Source organism: Cervus elaphus, chromosome 30, assembly GCF_910594005.1.
Source record: "Cervus elaphus chromosome 30, mCerEla1.1, whole genome shotgun sequence".
NCBI classification, from domain to species: domain Eukaryota; kingdom Metazoa; phylum Chordata; class Mammalia; order Artiodactyla; family Cervidae; genus Cervus; species Cervus elaphus.
The window spans coordinates 52,768,672-52,796,219 of NC_057844.1; the positions used below are offsets into that span (position 1 = coordinate 52,768,672).

The 27,548-nt window shown below is 38.3% G+C and overlaps 1 protein-coding gene across 3 annotated transcripts in view; it reads right to left on the reverse strand.

Annotated features, from left to right (window-relative positions):
- Window positions 1–27,548, reverse strand: part of OBI1 (ORC ubiquitin ligase 1) — a 40,050-nt gene that overhangs the window by 8,317 nt on the left and 4,185 nt on the right. Inside the window, exons 1-6 of one of the 3 annotated variants that reach the window (XM_043892095.1) lie at window positions 24,132–24,321; window positions 20,013–20,088; window positions 19,148–19,283; window positions 16,966–17,057; window positions 14,235–14,483; window positions 10,874–10,962 (exon numbers count right to left, since the gene is read on the reverse strand). In XM_043892095.1, the coding sequence (XP_043748030.1) occupies window positions 10,874–10,962; window positions 14,235–14,483; window positions 16,966–17,057; window positions 19,148–19,283; window positions 20,013–20,088; window positions 24,132–24,148 (659 nt within the window). In that variant the 5' untranslated portion in view covers window positions 24,149–24,321. Of the gene's footprint in view, window positions 1–10,873; window positions 10,963–14,234; window positions 14,484–16,965; window positions 17,058–19,147; window positions 19,284–19,925; window positions 19,945–20,012; window positions 20,089–24,131; window positions 24,322–27,548 lie in introns of those variants that run through there. The other 2 variants (XM_043892097.1, XM_043892096.1) reach the window with 2 other exon arrangements.

Consider the following 27,548-nt stretch of genomic DNA (forward strand, 5'->3'; position numbering starts at 1 on the left):
ATATATAATTCATTGTACTATATAAATATTAAGTACTAAATAGATAATCAATTTTACTATTTTTCATCTTTATATACATTTATAGATATTCAATGTTTTGATAAAATTATTAAAGTTTATAGATCAATCTGATTTTTCTCACTGATATTATTAAGATTGCTTTGCATGGTTTTAGGTTGAATGGTCATTTTTATGGTTCTGCACAACATGGAAAGTGAGGATTACCTGTACTAAAGTAATGCTTGGTATGTGGGAAAACCAAGTAAACTTAAGTGAGTCTTAATAATTGTTTTTTAAAGAACTATTACACATACCTAAGAAAAAATGACCCAGTCATAGAGCAAATTTTATTGAAGCACTGCCTGGCTACATAGCTGCAGTTGCATACCTTCTCATTCCCTGACTTGCAGAGATACCAAGCAAGTATCTTCTTCACTTTAAACATGGAGGAAAGGTAGAGCTTCAGGGGAAAACACTTTCTATTGTTCCCTTCCCTCAGTATTTTCTCATAAAGCATGCATGATATGTGAGCTGGAGATTCCTTAAGTCTGCAAATGCCTCTCTTTGATTCAGTTCAGTTCAGTTCAGTCGCTCAACTGTGTCTGACTCTTTGTGACCCCAAGAACTGCAGCACACCAGGCTTCCCTGTCCATCACCAACTCCTGGAGCTTACTTAGACTCATGTCCATAGAGTTGGTGATGGCATCCAACCATCTCATCCTCTGTCGTCCCCTTCTCCTCCTGCCTTCAATCGTTCCCAGCATTGGGGTCTTTTACAATGAGTCAGTTCTTCACATCAGGTGGCCAAAGTGTTGGAGTTTCTCTTTGATTAGACGTAACTTAAGTGAGTAGTGTGTAATAGGAGCTCCTTGGGACCTGGGTTAGGGTATAAGTGGGAAGGAGAGGAGAGGTCCCAGTGTGTGCTTTGCACTGCGCATGTGTGCAGAGGATGGGGAGGGGCGTACTCCAGGGAGAGCATACAGGGAGGACCAGCACTGAGGCAGCTCAAGACTGTATCTGCTGGTGGGGGCCTTTCTCTTACCCGCTCCCAATGACCTGCCTGTGTGTGACCCGTATCTATTCTCATCTCTCTGTGTGTAACAGCAGGACTGGGGAAAGCGTTCTGTCTTTAACTACAAGAGAAGCTTTGGGAAGTGCCCTAGACATTTTCAGCCGCTGCTGAACCCAATGACTTGCCAGGGTTTCTTCAAGAGAGTTTTCTCAGTTTAAAATGGAACACTCAGTTATGAAAATGCTACATTCCTTGAGACTGTGGTAATCATAAAAGTTACTATCTATGGCCAGTCCTGTCACAATAGTTGAGTCCACAAAAATTTATTAAGCCATATGAAGCCTACTGAGAGAGAACTGGAAAAAACCTTCCCTCCTGAGGACCCAAAACAATGTTTCTATTCCCTGGCCCAACATCCTAATAAATAAATAAAAGTGAACTCTGGGGATGGAAATTACCAAAAGTATAACAGGTAAATCTACAGTAGTGTACGTGACGACTAGTGACGATGATGGTGACAGGAACAGCAGCAGTCACAATTTACTGAAGTTTCCTTGTGTCAAGTACATTGCTGTATACTTGATATATATTGTCATGTCACCTTTACGAAGCATGACCTATGTTTCTTATTCTAAGGATGAAAAAAACAAGACACTTAAAGCACTTGTCTCTTGTCCCAGGTTATACAGAAAGGAAGCAGTAGGAAGCCAAGCCTGTCCAAGTCCAAATATCATGTATGAAACCATGAGGTGCCTGGACGTGAGATCCCTGCTTAGGTAACATCAGCACCTATTCATACTCTGATGCAGGAAAAACGCTAGCATGTCTACTGAGTGCCAAGTCTAGCACCGTTGTAATATTTATTAACACATACATTTGCTAATAGGAATATGGAGAGGAAATAATAAGATGTAGGAAGACATTCAGATATGTCTGCACAAAGCCAATAAACATTTATCAAACATCTGTCATGTTCTAGACATAAGTTCAAGAGAAATTTTCAAGCTGCCAAAGATCATTTATTAAAATGGCCTTCCTGGAAACGGTAGCACAGATCAACCTGGCAAATGCCAACCCAAAAAGGGTGACTATTTTAACCAGACATATGTAAACTAAATCTGAACTAGAATCATAAATTGGAAGCTCCATCTTTAATTGTTCTGTGTATAAAAAACATACATGATCTTGTCTACCTCATGCACAATCAGTAGGCATTTTCAACTACAAAGAAACAAAGCTACCGATGAAATGAGGAAATTTTTAAATGCAAAAATTTTAGGACCTAAACATCACATAATACTTACTTACATAGAGGTCTAACATAATAAAAAACATAAGCTATGCTATACTGCCTCTTAGTTTTATCCCAAAACAGAATGTGCTCCAATATTTGCAATTTAACAACAACAAAAAAAAAAGCCACAGTTTCTCCCTAAAGACAAAGGTCAGCTGTTGCAGCCATTCCTTTTTCCTCCACCTCTCAAAAAAATAAAGGCAGTGTCTGGATTTGCAAGTTTTCAAACACAGAACCAAATTTAAAAATAATAGCTCATATTACTAACACGACTTTAAAGAAAGCTTTTTTGTGTATGTTTATTTTATTAAACTAATCATGCATCTGCCATTTCAATTCTACCTAGAAATTCTTAATAGAGGACACTCAAGTGTTGGGCACTATATGTAAATTGAAAAGGAATAAGTTACTGTGAAATAAATTCCATTCTATTTGATAAATATATTTCGGTTCCATACAGGAATACCCTAATTTTCTATTCTCTAAGAGCAGCCTTGAAGCTGACATGACATAAATGGCAATCCTAATCTTTCATGGAAGGAGAGAACCTTGAGACATGCTATTTCATATCTTTTTACAGTCCTCAGAGGAATAAAGGATTTCATACCTTTCCCCAAAGTATACTAACCTTAACAACAATAAAATCTCAATAGTATAAAAGAATACAACTGTGGTTGGGGGAAAAAAGCATACTTAAAAATCTCTGGACTAATACGATCTATACATTTGTCACTACAGTTAAATCAATCTCTCTCTCTCAGCATGAGGAACAATATGAAACAAAATAAAACAAAAAACTGTGATCCAGCCACTCTGTAATTATTACTCAGATGACAGTTACTGAAGACTAATATATGCTGAGGGGCGATGAGGAAGAAAACAAAAGGACATTATCCTTGTTCTCAAGCAGCTCCTAATCTTTCTGACAACCTTACCGCTTAGTCATTAGCATGCACTGCAGGCTCCTAAAATATCTTATCAATACAATAAAGACGAGGTGACAGAAAACTGCAGTAACTGTCCACCCCCAATTAGCTGAATATCCAGAGAAGGGCCCCTCGGGCGGCTGAGGGGCCTGAGCACACCCAGCTGTCACAGCCTGGCCCCAGGGTATCATCAGGCTCCCCTGACAGTCTACAAGTTCCCCTTCCGGGAAAACCAAAGGGCATAGCAGAATCAGTCAGCGGATCAGGCTGGGGTCAAATACCAGGAATCATTGTGTTTGTCAGAGCAGAATCATGAGAAACAAAAAAGGCCAGAAAAGGTCAGGAAGAGAGAACAGCCGAGGCCAGCAAGAGCAGAGATGTTGCTGAGGAAGCTGAAGCCAGGCACGGTACTGGTGGTATGTCTCGAGACACGGCTGAGGAAGAGTTTAGACCTGTGAACTAGGAAGAGGCACAGCTCACAGTCAGCATGGAGACAGGTAAGGGCAGGAAAACCTGTCCAACTGAGGAGACTCAGACTCAAAACACAAGCCCTGACACTGTCTCCTCTCTTCCTCTCTCAAACTCTCAGTCTCTAGGACAATTTTGGAAGACTTCAGGAAATCCCTCTGCTCTCCTCATTTGGAGAATGCCGGGAATCCCTCTCTGCCTTCTTAAACCCTATATACCTTAAGCTTCAAGAAAGCTCCAGTCTTAATTCCCTGGGCCGTTCCCTCCACGCAGCAGTGTAAAGCATTAGAGTGTGAGAATGCTCTGTCCTTTTGCTATGTCCCAGAGGAAAATACACATACACACTTTATATAGATACACACTCAGTTCATCATACACACAAAAAAAGTCATGGGAATTCCCTGGCAGTCCAGTGGTTAGACCTCTGCACTTTCATCGCAGGGGCATGGATTCCATCCCTGGCCAGGGAACTAACTTCCTGCAAGCCATGTGACATGGCCAAAAAAAAAGTCTTAATTCCAAGGAGTTGGAAGATTAACTGAGCATGACAGTCAAGGAACTGATCAGTATACAGCATAATCCTTAAAACAATACAAAGAACAATAGGAAATCTTAAGAGAGCCTTATAGACAAAATGACAACTGGGCTCAGTCTCAAAGGATGGGTAGGGATTAATCAAGCTGAATAAAAAATGAAAGGCTAATGGAGAGGACCAGGGGCAAAGGAAAAGACATGAGCAAAGGTACATGTCACCACATGCAAATCTAGGCCCAGTGAGAAATTCATCATGGCCACAGCAGCGTACATGAAGAAGAAGGCTAAAGAGAGGCTAAGAAGGCTAAGCTAAAGTCCTATTAGTAAAGAGGCTCATGTACTATCCTAAGAAATCCTGCCTTCAACTTATGAACAATGGGAAATCGCCCAAGGTTATTAACAAGAGTGAGATGAGCAAATTTATATTCTAGAATTCAGGCAACATTCAGCACATGCTCCAGAGCTGTGACAGGACAAGAGCAATGAGTCAGAGGGCTATTAAAATTGGCTAAGCACGAAACCATGTGGATCAAAACTAGTGGGAACAAGAAGAAGAGTCATTACATAGGAATTTAATGGATAGGATAGAATATACTGGACAATAAGGAATGGGATGAGAAGAAGTGGTGGAAAACACAGGAAAGGAAGACTGAGGTTTTTATCTCGGGCAACCAGGTAAGTTGTAGAGCCATTAACGAGGACAGAAACAAAGCCAGAGGATAAACAATCTCTAGTGTGGGATGGATAACAGATCCAGTTATTTAGACACAAACCTCTACCAGTTCTCTGTGCTACCTGGTGTGCCAAGGACATACAATTATTTCATCTTCAAAGTGGTACATTATACGCATTTTACATAAAGAAAGTAATGGCCCCAACAGGTCAAGTAATTTATCGAATGTTATTTATCTATTTATTTAATTATTCAACAAGTATGTATCACGTGCCTTTCAGGTGCTGGGGTTTTGCAAGTGAAGGAGATGGGCAGCAAGGCTAGAATCAAGTCATATAGGCTTCATTCAGATTTCATGTCACCTCAGAAGAGTTATTTGAGAACAAGCCTTCTGTACTTCAAGTTAGTTGATTTGAAATATTTAAGAATTGCTAACAATGTATTTGCAAACATTAGTGTGGAGTAAATTAAATTTCATGTTGAATATTTTCAAGCATTCACCTCATAAAGCCACCGTTAAATGTTAAAGAAAGGGAAGGAACGAAGGGAGAGAAGGAGGGAGGGAAGCTAGGAAGGAAGCGGCCCTCTGCTTCTGCACCTTCCACTTCCTGCCTCAGTCTTAACTGCAGTGATAAAATCATGGCATGGTGAAGTAATACAGCATATGATTATTAGCACAGACTCTGGAGTCAGACTCTCTAGAGCTGAACTCTGTCTTTGTCTACCTTCTAGCACTGTGACTTGGGGGAAGATATTTAAACTTTCTGTACTTCAGTGTTTATCTTGTGAAATGGAGCTAGTAGTAGTACCTATCTAATAGGTGGGTGAGGTTAAATGAGTTAAAACTTGAGATGTACTTATAACAGAGCCCATAGTTAATGCACAACCAATGTTACAGTATTACCTGTCTTCTTAGCCCTTATTACTGTCTGAAATTACCGTGTTTGTTTAGTTGCTTGACCTCTTGTTCTGTCTTCTCCGTTCTAAACTCCACAAGAGAAAGGTCATAGGGACAACTTCAGAGGACTGCTTTAGATGGAATGATCAGGAAAAGCCTCTCTGAATCTGGTAATAGGAGACAGCCATATAAAGATGTGGACATTCTAGCAGAGGGAAAAATTCTAGCATGTTTTAGAAACAGAAGGCAGCCGGTATGGCTAGAGCAGGATAAGCTACAGGAATGAGATGGAACAGGCAAGCATCGTGACTAGATGGTAAAGTGTCCGGATTGTATTTTAGGAAAACACTGGACAGTTTCAGATAAGAGATTTAATAGTGTGATTTACACTTCATAAAAAAACATTTTGAGTATAGTGAAAATTGAATTGGGTAGGGGAAGGAGAGAGTGGAAGAAGGGAAACTTGAAACCAGGTAGTCTGTCTCCAGAATTAGGCATTTATTTAACTCTTGTGCTGTGCAGTGAATTTAAGGTATAGGATCTTGAGTGAAAGTATAAAATAAACAGAAGGAAACATGAATCTACAGTTTAGGAGAAAAGGCAAGGCCAATGATTTAGATTTTATTTTGTAATCGCTGACATATTAAGAAAATGATTATTAAAGCCATGGGAGCTGATGAGATGGCTCAAGGAACACAAACACAGCAAGAGGGGAAGAACGTACAGCTTATGATTTATGAAGTCTATTCTGTCCTACTCAGAACACTTCTTTTCATGTCCTAATAGAATACTGATCACCACCCAGGAGTATCTGGAGCATTCATCTTCCTCCAGAAGTTGCTGAGGCATGGGTATAAACGGATCCATAATGATAAGTCTTAGTGTTGCTGGGCAGTGAAAATGATGCTTGCAGGGAAACACTATCAAACCCACAGATCTCACTAAAGATACAATAACATTACCGAATACATACTTATAGAAAGGAAAGCCATTATTAATCCAATTATAACCAAGTTTGATTTAAATGACCTATGGAATTCTATGTATACAAAATTTAGTATATGTACATATATATTTCATACCCTACACTATTAACATAAGTTAGAAGCTAAGGGCATAGGCCAGCTGCTCTGTTTAAGCCTCAAAATAGGTGGCAACATGGCACAAACTCTGCCCAGTGAGACTAGAGCAAAAAGAATGGCACAAGTGAACAGAGTGGCCTTGGAGACAGGGCATCATACTTTCAAATGCTTTACAAGTCATTAATAAGCTTCATAATATTTGAAGCTAAAAAATCACTAAGGAACTCCTAACTCTATCAAGGACAAATATATCCACACTTCTAGGCACAGTTTAGGAATAGGAGAAACGCAGTTCTACCTTCCTTCAGCTTCTTATTTTTGTTTCTTACTATGTGGAGGTGTGACACTCTTGGGATCCCCCATTAAATGGGAGATGGAGAAGAGGAACAGGAAAAATTACTCAATTTCTTCATTAAATCTTTGGCAAAATGGAAGGGGAATTCTCTCAGGAGCTACATTTTTATTCATTTACTCAACAGATATATATACTAGGAGCAGAACTCTATAAAATGCATGGCTATAATAGTGAATAAAACTATAGTTTTATAGCCCTCACTCAGAAAAATATGAAATAAGTAATAGTTGTTGTTGTTCAGTCACTAAGTCATGTCTGACTCTTTGTGACCCCATGGACTGCAGTATTCCAGGCTTCCCCATCCTTTACTATCTCCTTGAGTTTGCTCAGATTCCTGTCCATTGAGTTGGTGATGCTATCTAACCATCTCATCCTCTGTCACCCCCTTCTCCTCCTGCCCTCAGATCTTTCCTAGCATCAGGGTCTTTTCTAATGAGTCGGCTCTTAATATCAGATGGCCAAAGTATTACAGCTTCAGCTTCAGTCCTTCAAATGAATATTCAGGATTGAATTCACTGGAATAATTTCACAAAACTTTAATATTCATTGAAATAAATACACGAAACACTAATTATTAGTAATTGTGATTATGTGTTAAAAAGGGAAAGTACAAGATAGTAAGGGGAACCTAACCAACTTTAGGGGTCAGAAACAGTATTCTGTACAGTTCAAAGTATCGAGGATACTGTCAAGTAAATACATGTTCAGTATTTCTGGGCTGGCTGGAAGAATGGCTTTTCTTCATATACCAGTCTTGCAAACTAAAGGACACTATCACCACCTCTTGAGTTCCGAATATCAAATAAGTCTTAGAAGCCCATGTTAGAGAAAACCGAAAGGGCAGGCAGATGGTTTTCTTCAGGTAAAACAAATTAGAAGAGAGAGACTAAATCCAGATTTCATTTTAAAGATTATACCACTGTTTTTAAAAATCATAAAATACATTACTTTTATACAATACTATTTACTTGAAATCAATGTAAATGTCTAAGTTCCCTTTGTTCACACTGGACTGTAGTCTAGTTTTGGGGCAACAGCATGATATTTGCTCGACTGTGCTAAAAGGGGGGCTTCTCAGGTGGCATAGTGATAAAGAACTTGCCTGCCAATGCAGGAGACATGGAGATGCAGGTTCGATCCCTGGGTCAGGAAGATCCCCTGTAGGAGGAAATGGCAACCTGCTCCAGTATTCTTGCCTGAGAATCCCCATAGACAGAGGAGCCTGGTGGGCTACAGTTCATGGGGTCGCAGAGAATTGGACACAACTAAGCAACAGAGCACACACACAAGTCCTTAAAAGAAATACCTTCTGCCATGGACTGAATTGTGTTCCCATTCTTCCCCCACTCCCCCACCAAATTCATCTGTTGCAGCCCTAACCCTCAGTATGACTATATTTAGAGACAGGGTCTTTAGGAGGTAATTAAAGTTAAATGAGACCATAAAGAGGAGGCCTTAATCCAACAGGACTGGTGTCCGCATAAGAAGAGAGACCAGAGTACACACTCTCTCTCTGACATGCAAAGACATAGTGAGAAGGTGGCTGACTGCAAGTCAAAAAGAGAGCCCTTGTCAGAAACCCAAACTGCTGAACCTTGACCTGGGATTTCTAGCTTCCAGAACTATAAGCAAATAAATATCCAATGTTTAAGCCACCCTGTCTATAGTATTTGTTATGGCAGCCCAGCTAACAAATGCACCTTCCTAATTTTTTTCCCTCTCTAGTATCTAAATTTTAAAGCTCTCTCTTCTGCCTGATTCGTAGAGTATGTCTGAACAACCTGAAAGATACATTAGACACTAAGGCCACATGTGTAAAAAGTACACCTTGACAACTAACCAAGTAGAGGAGAAAAGTAATTGGTCAAGGCACTTCCTAATCAAGGAAATGAAATGGAATGGATAGCTTCTGTTTGCTTGCATTTACTTTTAAACTCTCAAAATTTCATATTGTTTTCAATACAAGTAAGAGTGTTCCTCAAGTGAACCAGATCTGGATATTTTCAGCTGCGGTCAGTGTCTCTCTGACGCCCACTGGGGTTTGGTGATGCAGAGGTAAACAAATGCCACGCTTCTAATACCTCAGTGCATTGCAAACTGATATGAGATTCAGAAGTGTGACTGCTTGTGAGAACAGACAGAGGTGAGGTTTCTTTAGGTGAGATTCTTCAGTTGTTTATCAGGTAGGAATCAAGGATATTTAAAAACAAAACATCCTGGTGGCTAGTGCTCAATCTGAAATCTGGTGGGCAACTTTTCAAGAAATAAAAGCTACGAACAAAATGGCTTTAGTTCCATTCAGCCTGCTGTGGGAAATGGCTAATGGACAAACATTATTATGACTGGCAAGGCGAGCTGCCAATAAATAAGAAGAGCAGAGATTCAAACCACCATATATTAATGGCAACACTTCCTAAACTTATTTCACTAATTCATCAAAGTAGGACATTATCTGAAGTGAAAAGAAAAATGAGGTTGGAGAGCACAGGGGAAGGAACTATTTAAAAGTAAAAGCTATGCTTCTTTCTCTATTGGTTAGTTATCTCTGCTTTGAGTAATTATGGTTTACTTCTACCATTTCCTGATACCACAGTTGGTTTTACTGAGGGCAATATTTTCTCCTTTTCAAATGACAAGCAGAGAACTACCTCTGGTAGGATAAATTTCCATTGTTTGTTTATGCCTTTCTTGTCTTTTTCCACTAGGAGAAAATGGCTAGACAGGAAGAAAGTGTGGAATTCTGATATGCCACTCCTCAGAGGGATGGGGGCCACATTTTCTTTTCACTTGTCTTTTTTTTTCCCCCTAGAAGAGTAACAACCTCAAGTGCTCTCTCTCATGTTTTCTTAATCTTCAAGTCTTCTCAACTGTTTCTTAGCATTTTAAACTAACTGTTCAAAATGTTGCAATCTTGTATCTTTTGGAATGGAGTGAAAATATCCCCATTATAAAAGAATTCATTTAATTGTACAGTTCAAATCAGTACAAAATTCAACAAATGAAGCCTTAAATTCTATTTCAGATAGGTTTTTTAGGGTAATGGGTAGTGTAACAGCTTTCAGTGTAATGTAACAGATCACAGCTCTGGGGCTAGACTACCTGGGTTTGAATCCTATTTCCACCACTTACTAGCTGTGAAGATTTAGAAAAATTAATTTGACCTCTAAATCTCCATTTAATCATCTGTAAATGGAGAATAGTAGTAGTTCTATATCACAGATTGTTGTACCTGGTAAAGACAAAGCAATGGATGAATTTTAACTATCATTAAGATTATTTCAAAAAATATCCAAAAGGCATCATGTTAGTCTCCCTACTCATTGTTAGGATCATTAAACAGTTATATGTAAAACCAAGTGGAGGCTCACCAGTCTTAGGTCACATAAAACAAACCTCTTGATAATTAGGTAAAGGAAAAGGATAAGAAGGAAATCCTTTCTTCCGACACTAGCGTTAACTGAGACTAAGATTTTACCAATAACCTAAATATACACTTGACATTTACAGGTAAGACATTCTATTTAAACTTACATATTTCAACAAAGAATCCAGTGAAAAACATAATGTAACAGCAGCTTATTCTAAAACATTGACATAACCTGAAACATTGCTCTATGAGCAAAATACATACTTCTGAGGTGATCTGTTATCAACTTCAGCTTTCAGTCGTAAATTCTCCCTCACCAGGCCACTATTTTCCAATTTCAATTTTTTATTTGCCTTAAAAAAAAAAAAGTGTTGAAAATAATTAAGCACAAGTTAAAAACAAATGTGTAAAAATTATGACATGAGCCATCTGTATTTTTTAGAGCAACAGTATGAGAAAACTGAATACTAGAGCATGTCTTCAGAAACTTAAAATCACCATTGGGAATGACTTGGGAAACTGAACACGATCACGCATTTTTAATCCAAATTCCCCAAGCACTTTGCAAATCTTCTATCCAGGGAAACAAACAGAGCTATGTTAGTTAGCTTAGAGTCGTTAAGGGACTAAACTAACGACATTTTTTTTTTTCCTTTTTCACGTAACTGAATACTCTAAGCATGGTAACAATATACCACATGCAATTATTCACAAAACTAATGGTTAAGTATCTTGCACTATGAGATTGATTTTTGGTTGCTATTTAAAAAGTTTTTAGTGATAGCATATCTAATATTGTTAAACTACTTGCCTACTTTCTTCAAAATGGCTTTCCCAAATGCTCTGGCTCACAACTTCTTGGATCAATATTTTCTAATAAATTGTATGGATTCTCTTTTGATTTTTTTTTTTAATCCCAAGTATAATTTCCTTTTTTGAGTTGCATGATACCTAAAAACTGCCTGACAAAATATTTATTGCTAGAAAATCTAGAGGCTCAGTATTGATCCAGGGCAGCCCCAAAAGTAGAGTGTCTGTTGTAGAATCTTCTTAAAAGTGACTTCTTTTAAATCCGCTAGTCACTGTGTTTCTGAATTCCAACAAAAAATAAGACTCCACAGGCTAGGAACCAATCTCACTAACCTAGCAAGAGAAATTAATTCTCTCACTATTAACATTCAATGTGTCAGAACAACTGTCAACAAAAAGGTTTAAACTAAGAAAATCTGAAAACAGATTTTAAAAATCTGACCAATAATTTCTAGAATTTTTGACTATATTACTTGCCCATCCACACACAAATGCCCCAAGAGGGTGACAAGAGAAGCAGGACAGACAACACTCTTTTGAACACCAAGCTTAACTCTCTCAGATGTAAACAGGTTCCATTTGGATTCTGAGTACCTGCTTATCTTCATGGATGCAAACCAACCAGGACTATGGAGAGTTAATTCTTTAAGTGACTGATAAACACCATTACTGCCCCTCTGAAGACATAGGAAAGGTAATATACTTCCTCATACACACACACACACACACACACACACACACACACAATGAATTAAGCCCTCAAGCATAGCACTGTAAGAGGAGGCACTTAGTGAATGCTTTTTGATGATGAATGACAAGCTTAAATTAGAACCTCATTTGATTTCTTTTCCCTATCCCCCTTGACAAGGTCTCTCACCAGTCCTGAGGCTTTCTAAGATGCTCTTTATAGGCTGGCTAACCCTCAATTATCAGAGATATTTTCAAGTTCAGGAGAACTGGATGGGTAAAATTACAAAGGGGAGAGTTCTGCCTATTTGTTGCACCTAAAAGAGTAATAAAGACTTCAGCTAACTATTATACTTTGCAATCTCAACACTGGCTTCATAATGGTTCAAAACTCACTGTCTTGGAAACATGAGGAAAAAAGTCCATTTCACTCAATCTAGGTAGTCCTTTATTCTGAATCTTCAGAATTCCTATATTCCTATATTTGTTTTATAGTATGCTGTTATTTTGTAAAGTTTTGCCTCTGTAGTCCATGTTTTTTTAGTTTATGTTCCAGTTTATTGCCTAGTTCTACCTAATTCCTTCACTAGGTATCCAAAATGGGCTTTTCAAGTATCCCAAATAATTGTGAAGTCTCAAGATGGCTTTGGGTATCGAATTTAACACATGATCTTTAAAAGAACAAAGAAAAACTGTACTTTATGTACTTTTCTTTTACATACATCCCTTATACCACTCTTTTTTTTTCCTTATACCACTTTTATAAGCTCAGAGTAGAGTTTTCATACATATCTTCATGCTCTAAGAAGCATTTATTGCCAAATATTTTAATGAAATTCAATAATATAAAAGAGACCATACAGAAATTACTGATAGATCAAGAAGGAAAGTTGATGAGGACACGGCTGATTGATAACACTGTGACTTCTCAGCTAGCTTTCCTTTTCATGTCCTCTTCCCTTCACAAACACACACGGAAATGGAGGCCACTATAAACCAGAGAACAATATGCTTCCCCTAGACTTGTAGCAAACTCAGTGCAATTACATCCATAGTTTCTTTTTTCTCTGAAAGCACTATGTTCCCAACTTTCTCTCATCTTGGCCTTCTCTGAGCCCAAATGGCATTTATTTTATACGTGGGTATGCAATTTGACTTAGTATTCACACTAAGTTGTAGATAATTCTCTGCTACTTAATCTCACTGAGTATCAGAGAGCCGGTATGTGGCAGCATATCTCTAAAATATCATGTCGAGCATTAATGATTTCGGGAGGTGCAATTCAGTAGTTCAGCACAGTAACAGTATTTTAAGAGAATGCAGATAGGTTGAATAGGGGGCTGTGAACCTGGATACCACAAACCCATCTCTGTTCAGCACAACAGGCCTCCACTGTGGATAAACCTGAAGCCAAGACAAAAAGGCTAGTCCCTCTAGCCAGCACAGCTCTTCATCACTTCATTACCTCTAACGCTGATGCCATGGAATTCATCTCCTTTCCTAGATTGGAAAATCCTAGAGGTTTGCCCTTTTCCTCTATGCTTTCTCTATCTTCTTGCCTGGATGAAGAATAACTGAAAAAATTAAACTGCCTCTCAGCCACAATATTCTTTCGCATGGAGTAGTCTAAAGCCATCACTCACAGTTCTCTTGGTATTAGTAAGTCTTTAACTATTTACAATATTAAAACATCAGAGAAAGGGAGTGCTAGAAAAAAGATGGTCCAAACCTTTCATTTTATAGGTAGGGAAACAGACAGTTCTGTCTTTATGCATACATGGCAGTTACTGACATAAGCTTTTAAAAAAAAGGAAGCCAAATCACAAAGAGGGGAAACAAAAACATAACCTTTAAACTGATGTCGTTATTCCACAAGAAGATGTAAATTCATACAGAGGCACTACAAAGTCTCCAATTACAGTCTCCAATTACAAATGGGACCACCTGATATTTCTTGGCAGCTATTAAGATTTAAGGAGAAAAAGTTTTCTTATTGTTTATAAATGCTCATCCAGGGATTTGTCCTTTCTCCCCAAATCATCTAAAGGATGACTCAAAATAGTATGGCTATTTATTCTTTTGAGGGTACTTAAAATACTACAGAATTTTAAACACAACCACAACTTACCTCTTTTAGCTTATCGACATCATCTTTTACTTTTTCATAGATTTCATTAGCTGTTCTAAGCTTTTTCTTCCACTCTGCTACAGTTTCTGGGTCAATTTTACTTGGAGTATCTGCAACTGGAAGTTTATCTTCATTTTGGTTGCCCTGCATCAAGGTTAAAGGATCCAGGATAGTCTTGATCTGTGATTCCAAGCTGAGATTTTTACTCTTAAGCTCATCTACCTCTTTCTGCAGACAGTCTATTTCATCCTGAAAAAGCATTGCATAGCCATCAGGTAGACACAGACACTGAACACATACCCATGCTAGACTGAAGTCAACGTGTCTGTAAAATGTACATCCAGAATCCTGTAGATACATAGATTCTTTATGCATCAGAATAACTCTGTAGACAGAAAGTCACATACAGCTGAAATTCTCAAAATGTATTTTGACTGATAAAAATTGGCATCTCTATTGCTTTTAATTCAATGATCGTTCATGATTAAAAAAATGAAAATATCAAATCTTTAATTCCATTTTAAATATTCAGAAAATATGAAAAGTCACATGAATTCAACAAAGAAGTAGATTCCTCAGAAAAAAATTCTGAGGCATGTTTAATTCCTTTACTAAGGGGCATTTAAAAATACCATTTTGATCAAGGAAATCTGCAGTTTTGGCTGATGTCTCTCTTTTGCTTCATATAGAAGTAAAACTATATACCATGTCCTTTCACTTTCCATGTCAGAATAATACCTGTAATTTTGAACTCTTCTACATTCTAGCTCTTTAACTACTACTGTGACTATTTCAAATATTAGTTTTCCCATGTAGAACCACCTTGAATCCAGCAACAAAACATTTGGGGCTATAACTCTCTTCTGTGATACCATTTATTCATCTATAATGGATATTTCACCTTAAACTAAAATTGTTAGGAATTCTGTTCTCAGAAAATAAACTTCAACATTCCAGCAATCTCCTAAAGCATTAATTTGATTAGCAACTAGTGTGATAAATATTCATTACATAAATAAGGATACATTTTAGAGTTAACACAGAATTATTTATTATTTTAAATTACAATATGTTTTGAGTTAAATGGCATCATAAAATGAGAAAAGGGCTTTACTTGTTTGAATAAATTAGTGAATAAATAAGTATAAATAAGAAAACACACATGAATGAACATTTATTCAGTCATTTATCTATGCCCTGTTTTATTTCAAAAAATTTTTGAAGCAGCTGAACTGGTTTCCAATTATGTAGTGTAATTTAAAGATATTTTGTGTCAAAGGAAGAGAGCAATATTATCCCCCATTTAGTCAATATAAAATGACAACTGGACTTAATGTTTATTCAAAAGTATGTATATCCATTAGCATGAAGCTAATTTATAAAAAATTCTATCACCATGTCAAATCACCTGCATGTCAAATCACATACAGAAAACAACTGCATGATCTCACATACATGTGGAATCTAAGAGAGTCAAACACATAAAAGCAGAGTTAAACAGTGGTTACCAAGCATGGAAGGTGGGGAAAATGGGGAGATGGTTCAAGGGGTACAGAGTTGCAGCTAGAGATAGTCTAGAGACCTACTATATAGCAATGATGACTATACGTAATAATATTGTACGTCTACTGGACACTGCTGAGTAGATTTCAGGTGCCCTCACTGACCCCCCCTCCACACATACACAGTAACTATGTGAGATGGCTATGCTAATTAGCTTGACCAAAGTCATCACTTCACCATGTATATGTCTATCAAAACATGTTGTACACCTTAAATATACACCTTAATTTTTTTAAAACATGTTTTAAAAATTCAACAAACTTTTAAAAAATGTTTTTTAAAACATGCCAAAAAAAAAAAAAACAATTAAGCAATAGCATATCTCAAACCAAAATCTCTTTGTCAGAAGCTGACATAAGTATATTTTCTTTACCAGTACTTATCAGACTTATAATTAGCAGTGAATTTACAAGTAGAAACAAACACAGAATGAAGGTTATAGTACTTGTTTGCATTCATAACACCTCATGGGGTTGGAAGACTGACTTCTACATGAGAATTTCCTTTATCTCCCAACTTCTTGATGGAGCAACTTAAAAAATGATGTTTCTCACATATATACGGAATTTAGAAAGATGGTAACGATAACCCTATATGCAAAACAGAAAAAGAGACACAGATGTACAGAACAGACTTTTGGACTCTGTGGGAGAAGGCGAGGGTGGGATGTTTCGAGAGAACAGCATCAAAACATGTATATTATCTAGGGTGAAACAGATCACCAGCCCAGGCTGGATGCATGAGACAAGTGCTCAGGCCTGGTGCACTGGGAAGACCCAGAGGAATCGGGTGGAGAGGGAGGTGGGAGGGGGGATCGGGATGGGGAATACATGTAAATCCATGGCTGATTCATGTCAATGCATGACAAAAACCACTACAATATTGTAAAGTAATTAGCCTCCAACTAATAAAAATAAATAGAAAAATAAAATAAAATATACAGAAAAGAAAAAAAATGATGTTTCTGTTGAGGACAAATTTAAAATTAAAAGCAAGAAAAAGTTTCCATATTTGAAACAGGAAAGAAAAAAAGAATTCATCAAATAAGATATTTTTAAACTGGCATTTAAGATTTCATTGGATACTTACTCTAAGAAGTCCAGATTGATAGCTCAGTTTTACCTAGAATTCAATGCTGTCATCATTTAACATTTTACTTAGTATTTACCTCATATTCTTTGTGGAGTAATTCAAGTCTAGTTTTCCGAAGATGCTTCCTGACTGTATGGCTTAGCATAGGCTCACTTTCACTTGTTCCTCCTATAGGGACCAAAAAAAAAAAAAATCTAACCTTTCATTCTGATTTGGGTAGAATGAAAATTAAAATGAACCCTTTCCTTATTGTTCTATGTAGTTCTCTAGCCTAATTCCTCTCCTTTTTCTTACATCCACTTGTGCTGCCATCCTTTTCTATACTTCAATTCTGAGAAAAAATAAGTAACACCATCAGAAATACCTTCAGTAAAATATCATGTTATGTTTACTTACCTGTGTATCTTACTAAACTCAATGAAGGCAAAGGCTATATTTTATTAACTCATTTGGACTATCGCAAATTTTGAATACCAGACAACTGTTAATGATAAAATCAGTGATTACATCTAACCAATAAGCTGTATAATTAAAATATTATGTGTTGTATAAATCAATATTATCTATATATAATTATCAAATATATTATCTTTATATATTATAATATATATTATTGTAACTAATGTATTCAAATATATAAAGTTACTAGTAACACAACTGAAAAGATGAATGTGTCTTTTCATTGACTAACCACCCAGTTATGATGGATTATAAATCACAGCATTAATTGTATGCCCACAATAACTCACATATACACACTCAAAATGTATTCTTCCTGAGAGCTCTTCACTTATCCTGTGGTTACCTTCTTTGTACTTCTTAGCATCATGATAACAAAGGCATTTACAAATGTTCTTTTTCAGGGGACTCCATCCAAATGCAAGGAAGGATGAGCCATTTTACTTCAGAGAAATTATGAAATATCACTTAGATACAAATGAATGAAGAAAGAAGGGATGTGAAAAGAAGCTGGGAAAAAACATTTAAATTATTTTAATCAACAAAGCTCATAGTCTGCAAGGAAAGACCTGACTCCTGGTAAAGATCAGTGCAGATAAAAAATTAGAGGCCGAGAGATTAACACTCCAGTTTGCAGCACAGCAGAGAAATATTCCTTTATAAGACTTCAGCCAGGTACCCAAGAGAGAAATCTTGGAGCCACCTCTGATTCACTTTCAGATCATTTAGTTTCAAAGTTCCAATGGTGGTTCTTTCGTTCTAGCATATATATCTTCCTTTCTATTGTAAAAATTTTATCTAAGTCCATTTTCCCTAACTTGGGACTATTACGAAGATGAAAGGTTTTTCCCCTATGATTCATGCTATCATCAATTCACTTTCAATTTTTCCTAAAACAGAAACAAAAATCATTTTAACAATCTAAAAGAAATAACACTATAAAATCTCTTTAAATGGTTCATTTTCCAAGAATCTTCCAGCTCAAGTTTTATCACTGCCACCTTCCCCCCACCCCACTTTACCTATGTGACTATAGCACTGAATGCTCTTTTTCATACCCTTAATCCAGATTCACATTCTCCCTCACCTGGGCAAGAGTCTGACCTACTCATGTCCTGTTTCTCCCCTGGAGCCCAAGCTATGTATCATCACCTGAGTAACATTCCTAGCACACTTTGGATTATGCCCACCTTACCCTTCTCACCCATACAGCAACTCCCTGATTTAGTCTGTCACTCAAGATGCTCTGTGCTAAAGTCTTAATTTACCTTTTCAGTCTTATTTCAACAGTCAGACCCAACTAGACTTTCCTGTTTCCCAACTGCAGTGAATGCTGCTCCCTCTACAAGAAATGGCCTCTCTCACCTCCACCAACTGAAAATTTATCTATCCTTAAATCTTAGAGGCTACTGATTCATGAATCCCTTCTCCATGTTCCCAGCTGAACTAGCTTGTTTGAACTCTGTGGGCCTTTTTGTTTGTCTGCTTTTTAAGCTGTTGGCTGAAGTTAGGAACTGGTGCACCCAAATAAATAAATAAAATTTTTTTTTTTTAAATCTTCATCCACATGGACAGCCTCTACCAGAATCAAAGTTCCAGAAGGCTTTGCAATTTCTCACAGTGCTTCATGCTCCTCAGTTGCTCCACTTATATAGATTATGCCAAATGATCAATCCACCCAGTATGATACTGGCAAAATAACACCACCAAAAGTTGTCTATTTCAGTCTTCCTCCAGACAGACACTATTTAAACACTGTTTTAAATTAGTTTCTATGTGTTTTTACAATAGACCCTTACCAATAATTTCTTTGCAAGGATTTTCAGGAGTGATGGGGACTCTGCAGGCTGGACATTGGCTATTATTCTTCAACCACAAGTCGATACAAACTGAACAAAATACATGGTTGTTGATGCATATGACAGGTTGGCGTACCTTTGAAAAAAGAAACACTACTTTTAGTACAGGGCAACAGTCATAATCAGAATCTCAACAGGTTTAGCTTAGGGCAAACATCGCTTCTCTAGAGTACAGCGGTAGGTGCTTTAAGAGGACATATCTAGTATTCATAAAAACACTGCTTCTGCTACCACAGTTTCTTACACACGTGTAACAGTTACTAGCTTAGATATCTGGTCATAGAGATGGAAACTTTTGATACATTAAGAAATGGTTTTATTTTGTTCCAAATCACACTTACTGCCAAAGAAAAAATGCATTTTGTTCCATTAAGGCTGGGGCAATAATTTTTCTTCAACTATTCTAGTCAAGGATTATAAAATGTCAGATCTAGAAGGTTCTTTGAAGATTATTTAGTCCAGTCATCCATATGATGCTTGAAATCCTGCCCTCAATTCATTCCACTATATTACAGAACAATAGCAATCAACAATTTAGCACTGACGTCTTCCAAGAATGCCCTCAAAACCAGAGGCACAAAAGTTAAAACAACCCTAAAAGACATGACATACACTCAAGTGGTTTACAATCTAAATAGCAAACAATGCTGACAGAAATACTGACGGACATCAAATAAATAAATCTTTGACTCAATGTAATCAAGTACAAATACTTTACATTTATAGTGTCTCATATTTCACAATGAGTTTTCCATGCATATCCTCTCTCTCTAATCCTGAAAGATAAACAGTAAATATACTTTACAAATAAGGAAACCAAGGTGAAGAGATCAGGTGGCTTGCTCGGGGTTAACGATGTGTTTCGTTTTGGCTGTGTGTAGCTGTTGTATCAGAGAGAAAATAGAAGAAAGAAGCTGATTTAGTTTTCTACCTGACTTTATACATTTGTTTACATATTTCTTATAAATCTGTACTTATCTCCCCTTTTAGAATGGAAACTCTGGAAGAGCAATAACTTCCTTCATCTCATTCACTTCTGAATCTCTAGTACCTAGGGACAGCCTAGTACACAGTAGGTACTCTAAAGGTTTGTTGAATAAAGTAATTGCTATTAAGACAGTATTTAAAATTCCACATATTGGGGAACTTGCCAGAGGGAATAATGACTGAATATTCTTCAAACAGCACAAATGTAACAAGATAAAACAAAATTAGAAAAGGACACAGAAACGCTTAGGGTTTCACTTTATTTATGTGGTATTTTTACCGTGGGACTCAAAATACTTTATAGCCATTTTCAATATTTTGTTCTAATAATAAAAACACTACCACTGTAGAGTCCATCTGCATTAGGGACTAGAAGATCAAGGGAAAGTGGAATGAGGAGAAGGAGAAGGAAAGGCAGAACCACCGCAAACCACTTTTCACAAACACTGATGCTGCTCTATTTGCCTCAGAAGGATACTGAGTATCTTGCCCACTAATTTGAAAGGGGTCCCAACCCTCAAAGAAATCACAAATGCACAACGATCCATGCCAGGCAGGTAGTCATTTTAAGTCTCCCTGCAAAGAGCTCTCTGGGTCTAGTTTGGCTTTCCAAACATTCAGATGCTCCCATGATTCTGAACACTAACAGAAGAAAACTAAACAGAGCAGATAACTCTGCACAGATTTAGACTTCCTCTTGGAGAAATACCAATTCTAATTCATTGAGTTCAACTGATTTGATAGGGCTGATTAAAACACAGACAGACAGACTTTCAAACAAAGTAAGACCATGAAGCACAGCACTCCTTCCAAAGCGCTCCTACCAACAACAAGGAGTGAGTCCTCGTCTGGGAGGTACTCCTGGTCAGAGTCTCAAAAGGCAGACAAACCTGAACTCTCTCTGAAGGTTAGTTTTTTCTAAAAATTCATCTGTTTCTGAAGTCCAGACCGTAACACATTCAAGGGTGTTTTAATCTTATCCCTAAGTCAGGAACTGTTTTCAGAACAAAAAATTCTCAAAGGAAGTACCAAGAAGATACTACTATGCCTATCCGGTAGCTTCCCCAAACACAGGCACACAGACACACACACATACTCCACATTCCTATAAGGGTCCTGGCTGGATATGTACCCCCAAATTAAGATGGCTAGTTAACAGTTATCTCCTTGAACTTTTAGGGCAGTGAGTTTATTTCTGTTTTTAGTCATTAACTCATCTGAAAATGGATGAAAGTCAAAGGTGAAAACATAAACTGTGCATATTAAGGGGATTCAAAACACTCTTCCACTCCATATTAGATGGCATTTTCTAATCGGTATTTTCTAAGTAAATGCTCTCATAACAAAGATTAAATATCTCCCCAAACTAAAAACTTCCCTGGTAGCTCAGCTGGTAAAGAATCCATCTGTAATGCAGGAGACCCTGGTTTGATTCCTGGGTCGGGAAGATCTGTCGGAGAAGAGACAGGCTACCCACTCCAGTATTCTTGGGCTTCCCTGGTGGCTCAGCTGGTAAAGAATCCACCTGCAGTGTGGGAGACTTGGGTTCAATCCCTGGATTGGGAAGAAGCCCTGGAGAAGAGAACAGCTACCCAGTATTCTGGCCTGGAGAATTCCATGGACAGAGGAGCCTAGCAGGCTATATACCATGGGTCGCAAAGAGTCAAGACACAACTGAGCAACTTTCACTGCAAAAAAGGCCTCACACCATAGTGGAAATCAAGAATTCTGCTTTGGTCTGTTAAGTTTGTGATATCAACCTGGCTTTTAAATGGACAAGGCAAGGTCTGAGGATCAGTGGCATAAAAGACGGCATTTAAAGGCATAGCACTGGAGAAGATCCCCTGCATGGGCAGAACAGTATACATTCCAGCACACAGAGGAAGGGGAGGAGCAACTGGAAAGGGGAAATGAGGGCGGGCCTGTGTGGGAGGACAGGTGTGTCCTTCCTTGGTGTCACACAAGGAAGTTTGTCAAGAGTGGTCACGCATGTCAAATGTTGAAGAGAGACTGAATTTGATGAGGACAGAGAAGTGACTACAGGATTTAACTGCATGGAAGTCACTGTGGTCTGTAATTGACAAGCACTGTTTCCAGTGAATAGTGGGGATGAAAACTTGATTCGAGAGTGCAAGACAAGGAAAAGTGAAGAAATGAAGACAGAGACTACAGGCAGGTCATCTTTCATGTTTTGCTGTAAAGGAGAAAGGACGAAATGTGACCGCAGAAAGGAATGATAATGCGGATGGTACAGTAAAAAAGCAGGTATTAGTTAATGATGCAGGAAGACAGGGAGGGATCAATGTTGTTGTTGTTGTTAACAGCAACGTTGTTAAGCAGTCAAGAGGGGAATGAGATCCAAAGCACAAGCAGGGAGATTGTGGCTCATATGGAGTGAGAAGCTACCTTTCAATTTAACAAAAGGGAAGAAAGACCAAGGCTATAAGAACAGACACAAAGAGGATGGAAGATCTGTTGATGGAAAGATGAGAGAACTCAACTACTTTTACTTTGTCATCAAATAGGAGGTGAGGTTACCAGCTGCAAGTGGGAAGCAGGGAGGAATATCAACTGGAGAAAATAGACTAAAGCAATTATTTTGAAAGGTAAGAAAGTACATTCACTAGGGTCATGCATGGAGCAGGATGGTCAAACGCTGCTGAGTCTGTGGGTGTCAACGATGACATGAAAAGGCTGAAGTAACACTGGAGGAGTCGGTGTGATGAGAAGAGGAGCGGAAAGTGAGATGCTCACAATCAAATCACAGGAAGTGGTCCAGCTGCTTTCCCTAAAGTCTTGTCCTGGGACATCTTACCTGACAAGGTTCTATCTGCTCTCAATCTCATGTATTACACAGTGTCACCATCTTTTCCACAGTAATAGTTCCTGAGAAGCCTCTGTAGCTGGAACTCAGTAAGTGGCAGAGCTTAGGCTTCAAAAGAAACCTGGGGCCGACTCCAGCTCTACTACTTATTGAGCTGTTTGACTTTGGATTAGCCCGTTAAACAATGGCATCAGTTTCCTGTTCTGAAATATATGGTTTAACCTAGTGCACTTTTCATTCAGCTGTTGTTTAAGATTTAATAATATAAACATGTAAGCACAGAGACTTCCACTTAGCAATTCCTCGAGAAAAGAAAGAAAAGGAAAAGAAAAGAGAGAAGGGTGGGGGGAGGGAGACAAGGACTATAGTCACATACCCAGAAGCCAACTCCATGTAGGGATCTTAAAGCTTCCCCGACCACAGTATGCCCAAAGACAAGCCCAGCCTCCACACATTCACCCCGCTCCTGTACTCCCTCTTGTCTAAGTTAATGGCATCTCCACCTCACCCCTTGGTCTAGAATCCTCAGAGCTGTCTCTGACTCACCCTTTTTACTCACCTTCACCATCCAATCTGGCACCAAATTCTGGTATCATGTATCAGTCTAAAAAGCCAGGGATTTTAAGATATATCCATATCTTATGCATCACCAGGAAAAAAGGATGAAAAATGTAAGATACTGGAGTGGGTAGCCTGTCCCTTCTCCAGGAGATCTTCCCAACACAGGGATCAAACCCAGGTCTCCTGCATCGCAGACGAATTCTTTACCAGCTGAGCCACAAAGGAAGCTCTGTAAGATGCCACGGCTTATAAAATACAACCAGACTCCAGAGACGGTATAATGTGGGGAAATAAAGTATATCCCCAAATAGTCAAAATGTGGCAAACCTACCACTAAATGTTCTTTTACTTACCATCTATCCCTTCTTTTTCCATCTTCAACTCAATGAGTTCAGGTTTCCCTTCTCTTACCCCAATTACTGCAATGACCTCCTCCAAGCATCCTTGCTGCCACATGTTCACTCCTGTCCACCTTTCATACTGATGCCAGAGCCCACCCAGCTACAATACAGAGCACTGCTCTCCTGAAAAACAACTTTTTCCCCTACTCACAGTTTTGAGTACAGCATCCAAAGAATAATGCAATCTGCTTCTTAAATGGCCATTTCTTTTGATCCATTTCAATACTGGACAAAACCAATACTTCAACCACATAGATATACACCTGATATTCATCAAAAAGAATATGAAGAACAGAGATTTATTATTTACTGGGCTCTCATTTTTTAGCTTGATATGTTCTGCTGGCCTGCAACTTACCCAATCAAAATAAAATCCTTCCCGTCTTTTGAGATGAAAATCAAAGTTTATCTCCTCTGTGAGGCCTTCACTAATCTTTTTTTATAATTAATTGGATCCTTATCGAATTCTCATAAGGGCATTTCTTATGCACTGATTTAATGTTCACTGGACTTGAAAAATTGTTTATATCCTGCTTTCCATATTAGATTTTAGGCTCTCTGGGGGCAGGGGCACTGTCCTGCTCATCTTTGTGTCCACCACCAACAACTTATACAATGTACACTCTAATATTAATTTAAGTGAATTTCGATGTATTAAAATGAAAGGCTGAGATAATACTCCTAAAAGCATCTCAAGAAGCAAAAGGTCAACAGCCACTGCCAAGTTTTGAAAAAGTGAAAGTTTAACCTTTCCATTTAATTTGCCAAAATGATACAGAAGAACAACCACAGGCAGACTACTTGGCTCTGTCAGCTGAAAGCCGCTGGCAATGTCACCCAAAGGAGAGTCGTTTCCACTGTCAATACCTGGTATTATCGCCACCACTGTGTTGGATTTTGAAACAGCTGACTAGTTCATTTCTTTGGATCATGTACTTATCAGATGAAGATTTCTAGACAAATTTTTAAATTAGGAGAACAGGAACCAATAAATGAGAAAGAACTACTAGAACAAATTACTTGTTATTTATTTGACCATAAACTATAAAAACAAAATACAAAGAATGTAGCCCTCCCTCAACTCCTGTCCACCCATCTCCTCTACTCAGAGGAGTATATATAATAGCATATATTATATATATATATATATATATATTATATATATAATAGCAAAACACACACAAATAATTTTCTTTAATAAGATCTTCTCAAGATACAAAATAGTCACAATCTGCCTATGTTATTAGACTTTTTATCCTATTTACTCTCAAATGAGATCTGTAGCATTAACATAGTAAGCACTCTTCTGAAAAAAACATGCTAGACAACAACGGCAAAGATAAGTGGCATGTACAATTCCAAACTCATCTGGAGTAAGCATGCTGAAGTGATATCCCAGGGTGATGCCCGGTGAAGCTGGTGAGGAGGAGGAAAAGGAGAAAGAGAAGATGAAGGAAGGTGTGAAAAGAAGGCTCTTCTCTCACTGGAATGGACCTGAGGAGGCAGTCCTAGGTACAAGAAATATTAGCCCAATAATACATAATCCTACTATGTAGTGTCTTTTATCTGAAGACGTTTCAGTTTTGAGAGACTTTACCACCAAAATCCCTTTCTTAAAAAGCAAACATCTGGAAGGAGTCATGCCTAAAGGTGCTGTCCATTAATATCCATCCTGTGCTTAGTCACTCAGTTGTGTCTGACTCTTTGTGACTCCATGGACTGTGGTCCACAAGGCTCCCTGTCCCTGTAATTCTCCAGGTAAGAATACTGAAGTGGGTTGCCATTCCCTCCTCCAGGTGATATTCCCAACCCACAGACTGAACCCAGGTCTTCGGCACTGCAGGCAGATTCTTCACTGTCTGAGCCACTGGGGAAGCCAAAATCTATCCTAGACTTTCCTAACAGGAGTTACACATTGGTCTAGGGCAGGGTTTGTCAATTTTGGCACTACTGACATTTTGGAACAAAAAGTTTTGTGTTGTAGAAGGCTGTCCTATGTATTATAGAATGTTTAGCTAGCAGCACCCTGAGGCTCTGTCTACTAGATGTGAGTAGCACCGCTCTGAAGACAATCAGAAATGTCTCTGGACAATGCTAAAGGTCTCTGTGGAATGAAATGCACTCCCATCCTGTTGAGAACTGCTGGTCTGGGAAATGTACATGAATTTCCCTAACAATCTAATGGGGTTGATAGTATCAAATTAATTTGCAGCCAGTGGAAACTGAGACTCAAGGAAATAATGATACGTGTTCTAAGTGGCAGAGCCAGCATTCGACTACCATTAAACATGCAAATTGAGTGCTCTTTCAATTAAGAAATAGTTCTTTCTTCCTGAGAGCAAGTTTAGTAAATAATAATCAGGGAGTAAGAAATAGACTAAACACACCTGAAAGAATCGAGACACTGGGATCAGCAGGGATTGCAGAAAAGATACCGTATTGATGGAGGTGATGCAAGGGAAAAGGCTGTAAATAAACTTTACCAACTGGTCTGGCAAATACATTTAAAATCAATTTCTCTGCTCTTCAGTCACCTTTACCAGAGACTAGAGCTAACCTTTCTTTTCCCTTCTCTTGCACCAATATCAAAACTTCATGGGTTTCACTGCTGCTGCTAAGTCATGTCAGTCGTGTCCGACTCTCTGCGACACCATAGATGGCAGCCTACCAGGCTCCCGTCCCTGGGATTCCCCAGGCAAGAATACTGGAGTGGGCTGCCATTTCCTTCTCCAGTGCATGAAAGTGAAAAGTGAAAGTGAAGTCGCTCAGTCGTGTCCTACTCTTAGCGACCCCATGGACTGTAGCCTACCAGGCTCCTCCGTCCACGGGATTTCTCAGGCAAGAGTACTGGAGTGGGGTGCCATTGCCTTCTCCGATGGGTTTCACTAGAGGAGACCTATTACAGAAAGACTGAAGAACAAAGCTGAGGGATAAATGACTGTAGGAAGAGCCTACCTTCTCAACCTTACAAATTTGGCAATTTTAAAAAACAAAATTCCTGGATTGCTCTTGCTATGTTGCAAGAAATCTTTGGCTCTGGGCCAGAATTTAGGACTAGAACTTTAAAACTGTGTGATCCTGAGAACTAAGCTACTTAATGCCTATTGGTCTGGGTCTCCACTTCGCTCTGGGTTAGAAAGAAAGATAATACACCTCCTCTCTCCCACCTTTATCCCTACCCAGAAGGCTTAAAGGATAAACTGGAATCATATTTGTGAAGTAAATTATATGCCACCTATTATATGCCAAACTTGAAAATTACGAGAATATATCAACACTTTTTTGAATTAATTTTTATTATACTCTATGTGAAAACACAATATTGCTATACTTTTCTGGAAGTGTCTGCATTCTTGAAGCTTATTTTAATCTAGATAAGGAAGAAAAAGCAGAACTTATACTCCACATGGCTTTTTTTCAATGCAAACTACTTGGGATGATTATGTACAAGGCTGGTTCTTAAATCCACTCTTGGGAACTGAGGGACAATCAGGACTCAACCATGGACTTAATGTACTAAGGAGAATGGCTCGCTGGCCAATCAAGCGCCCCTGATGAGCACTGATTA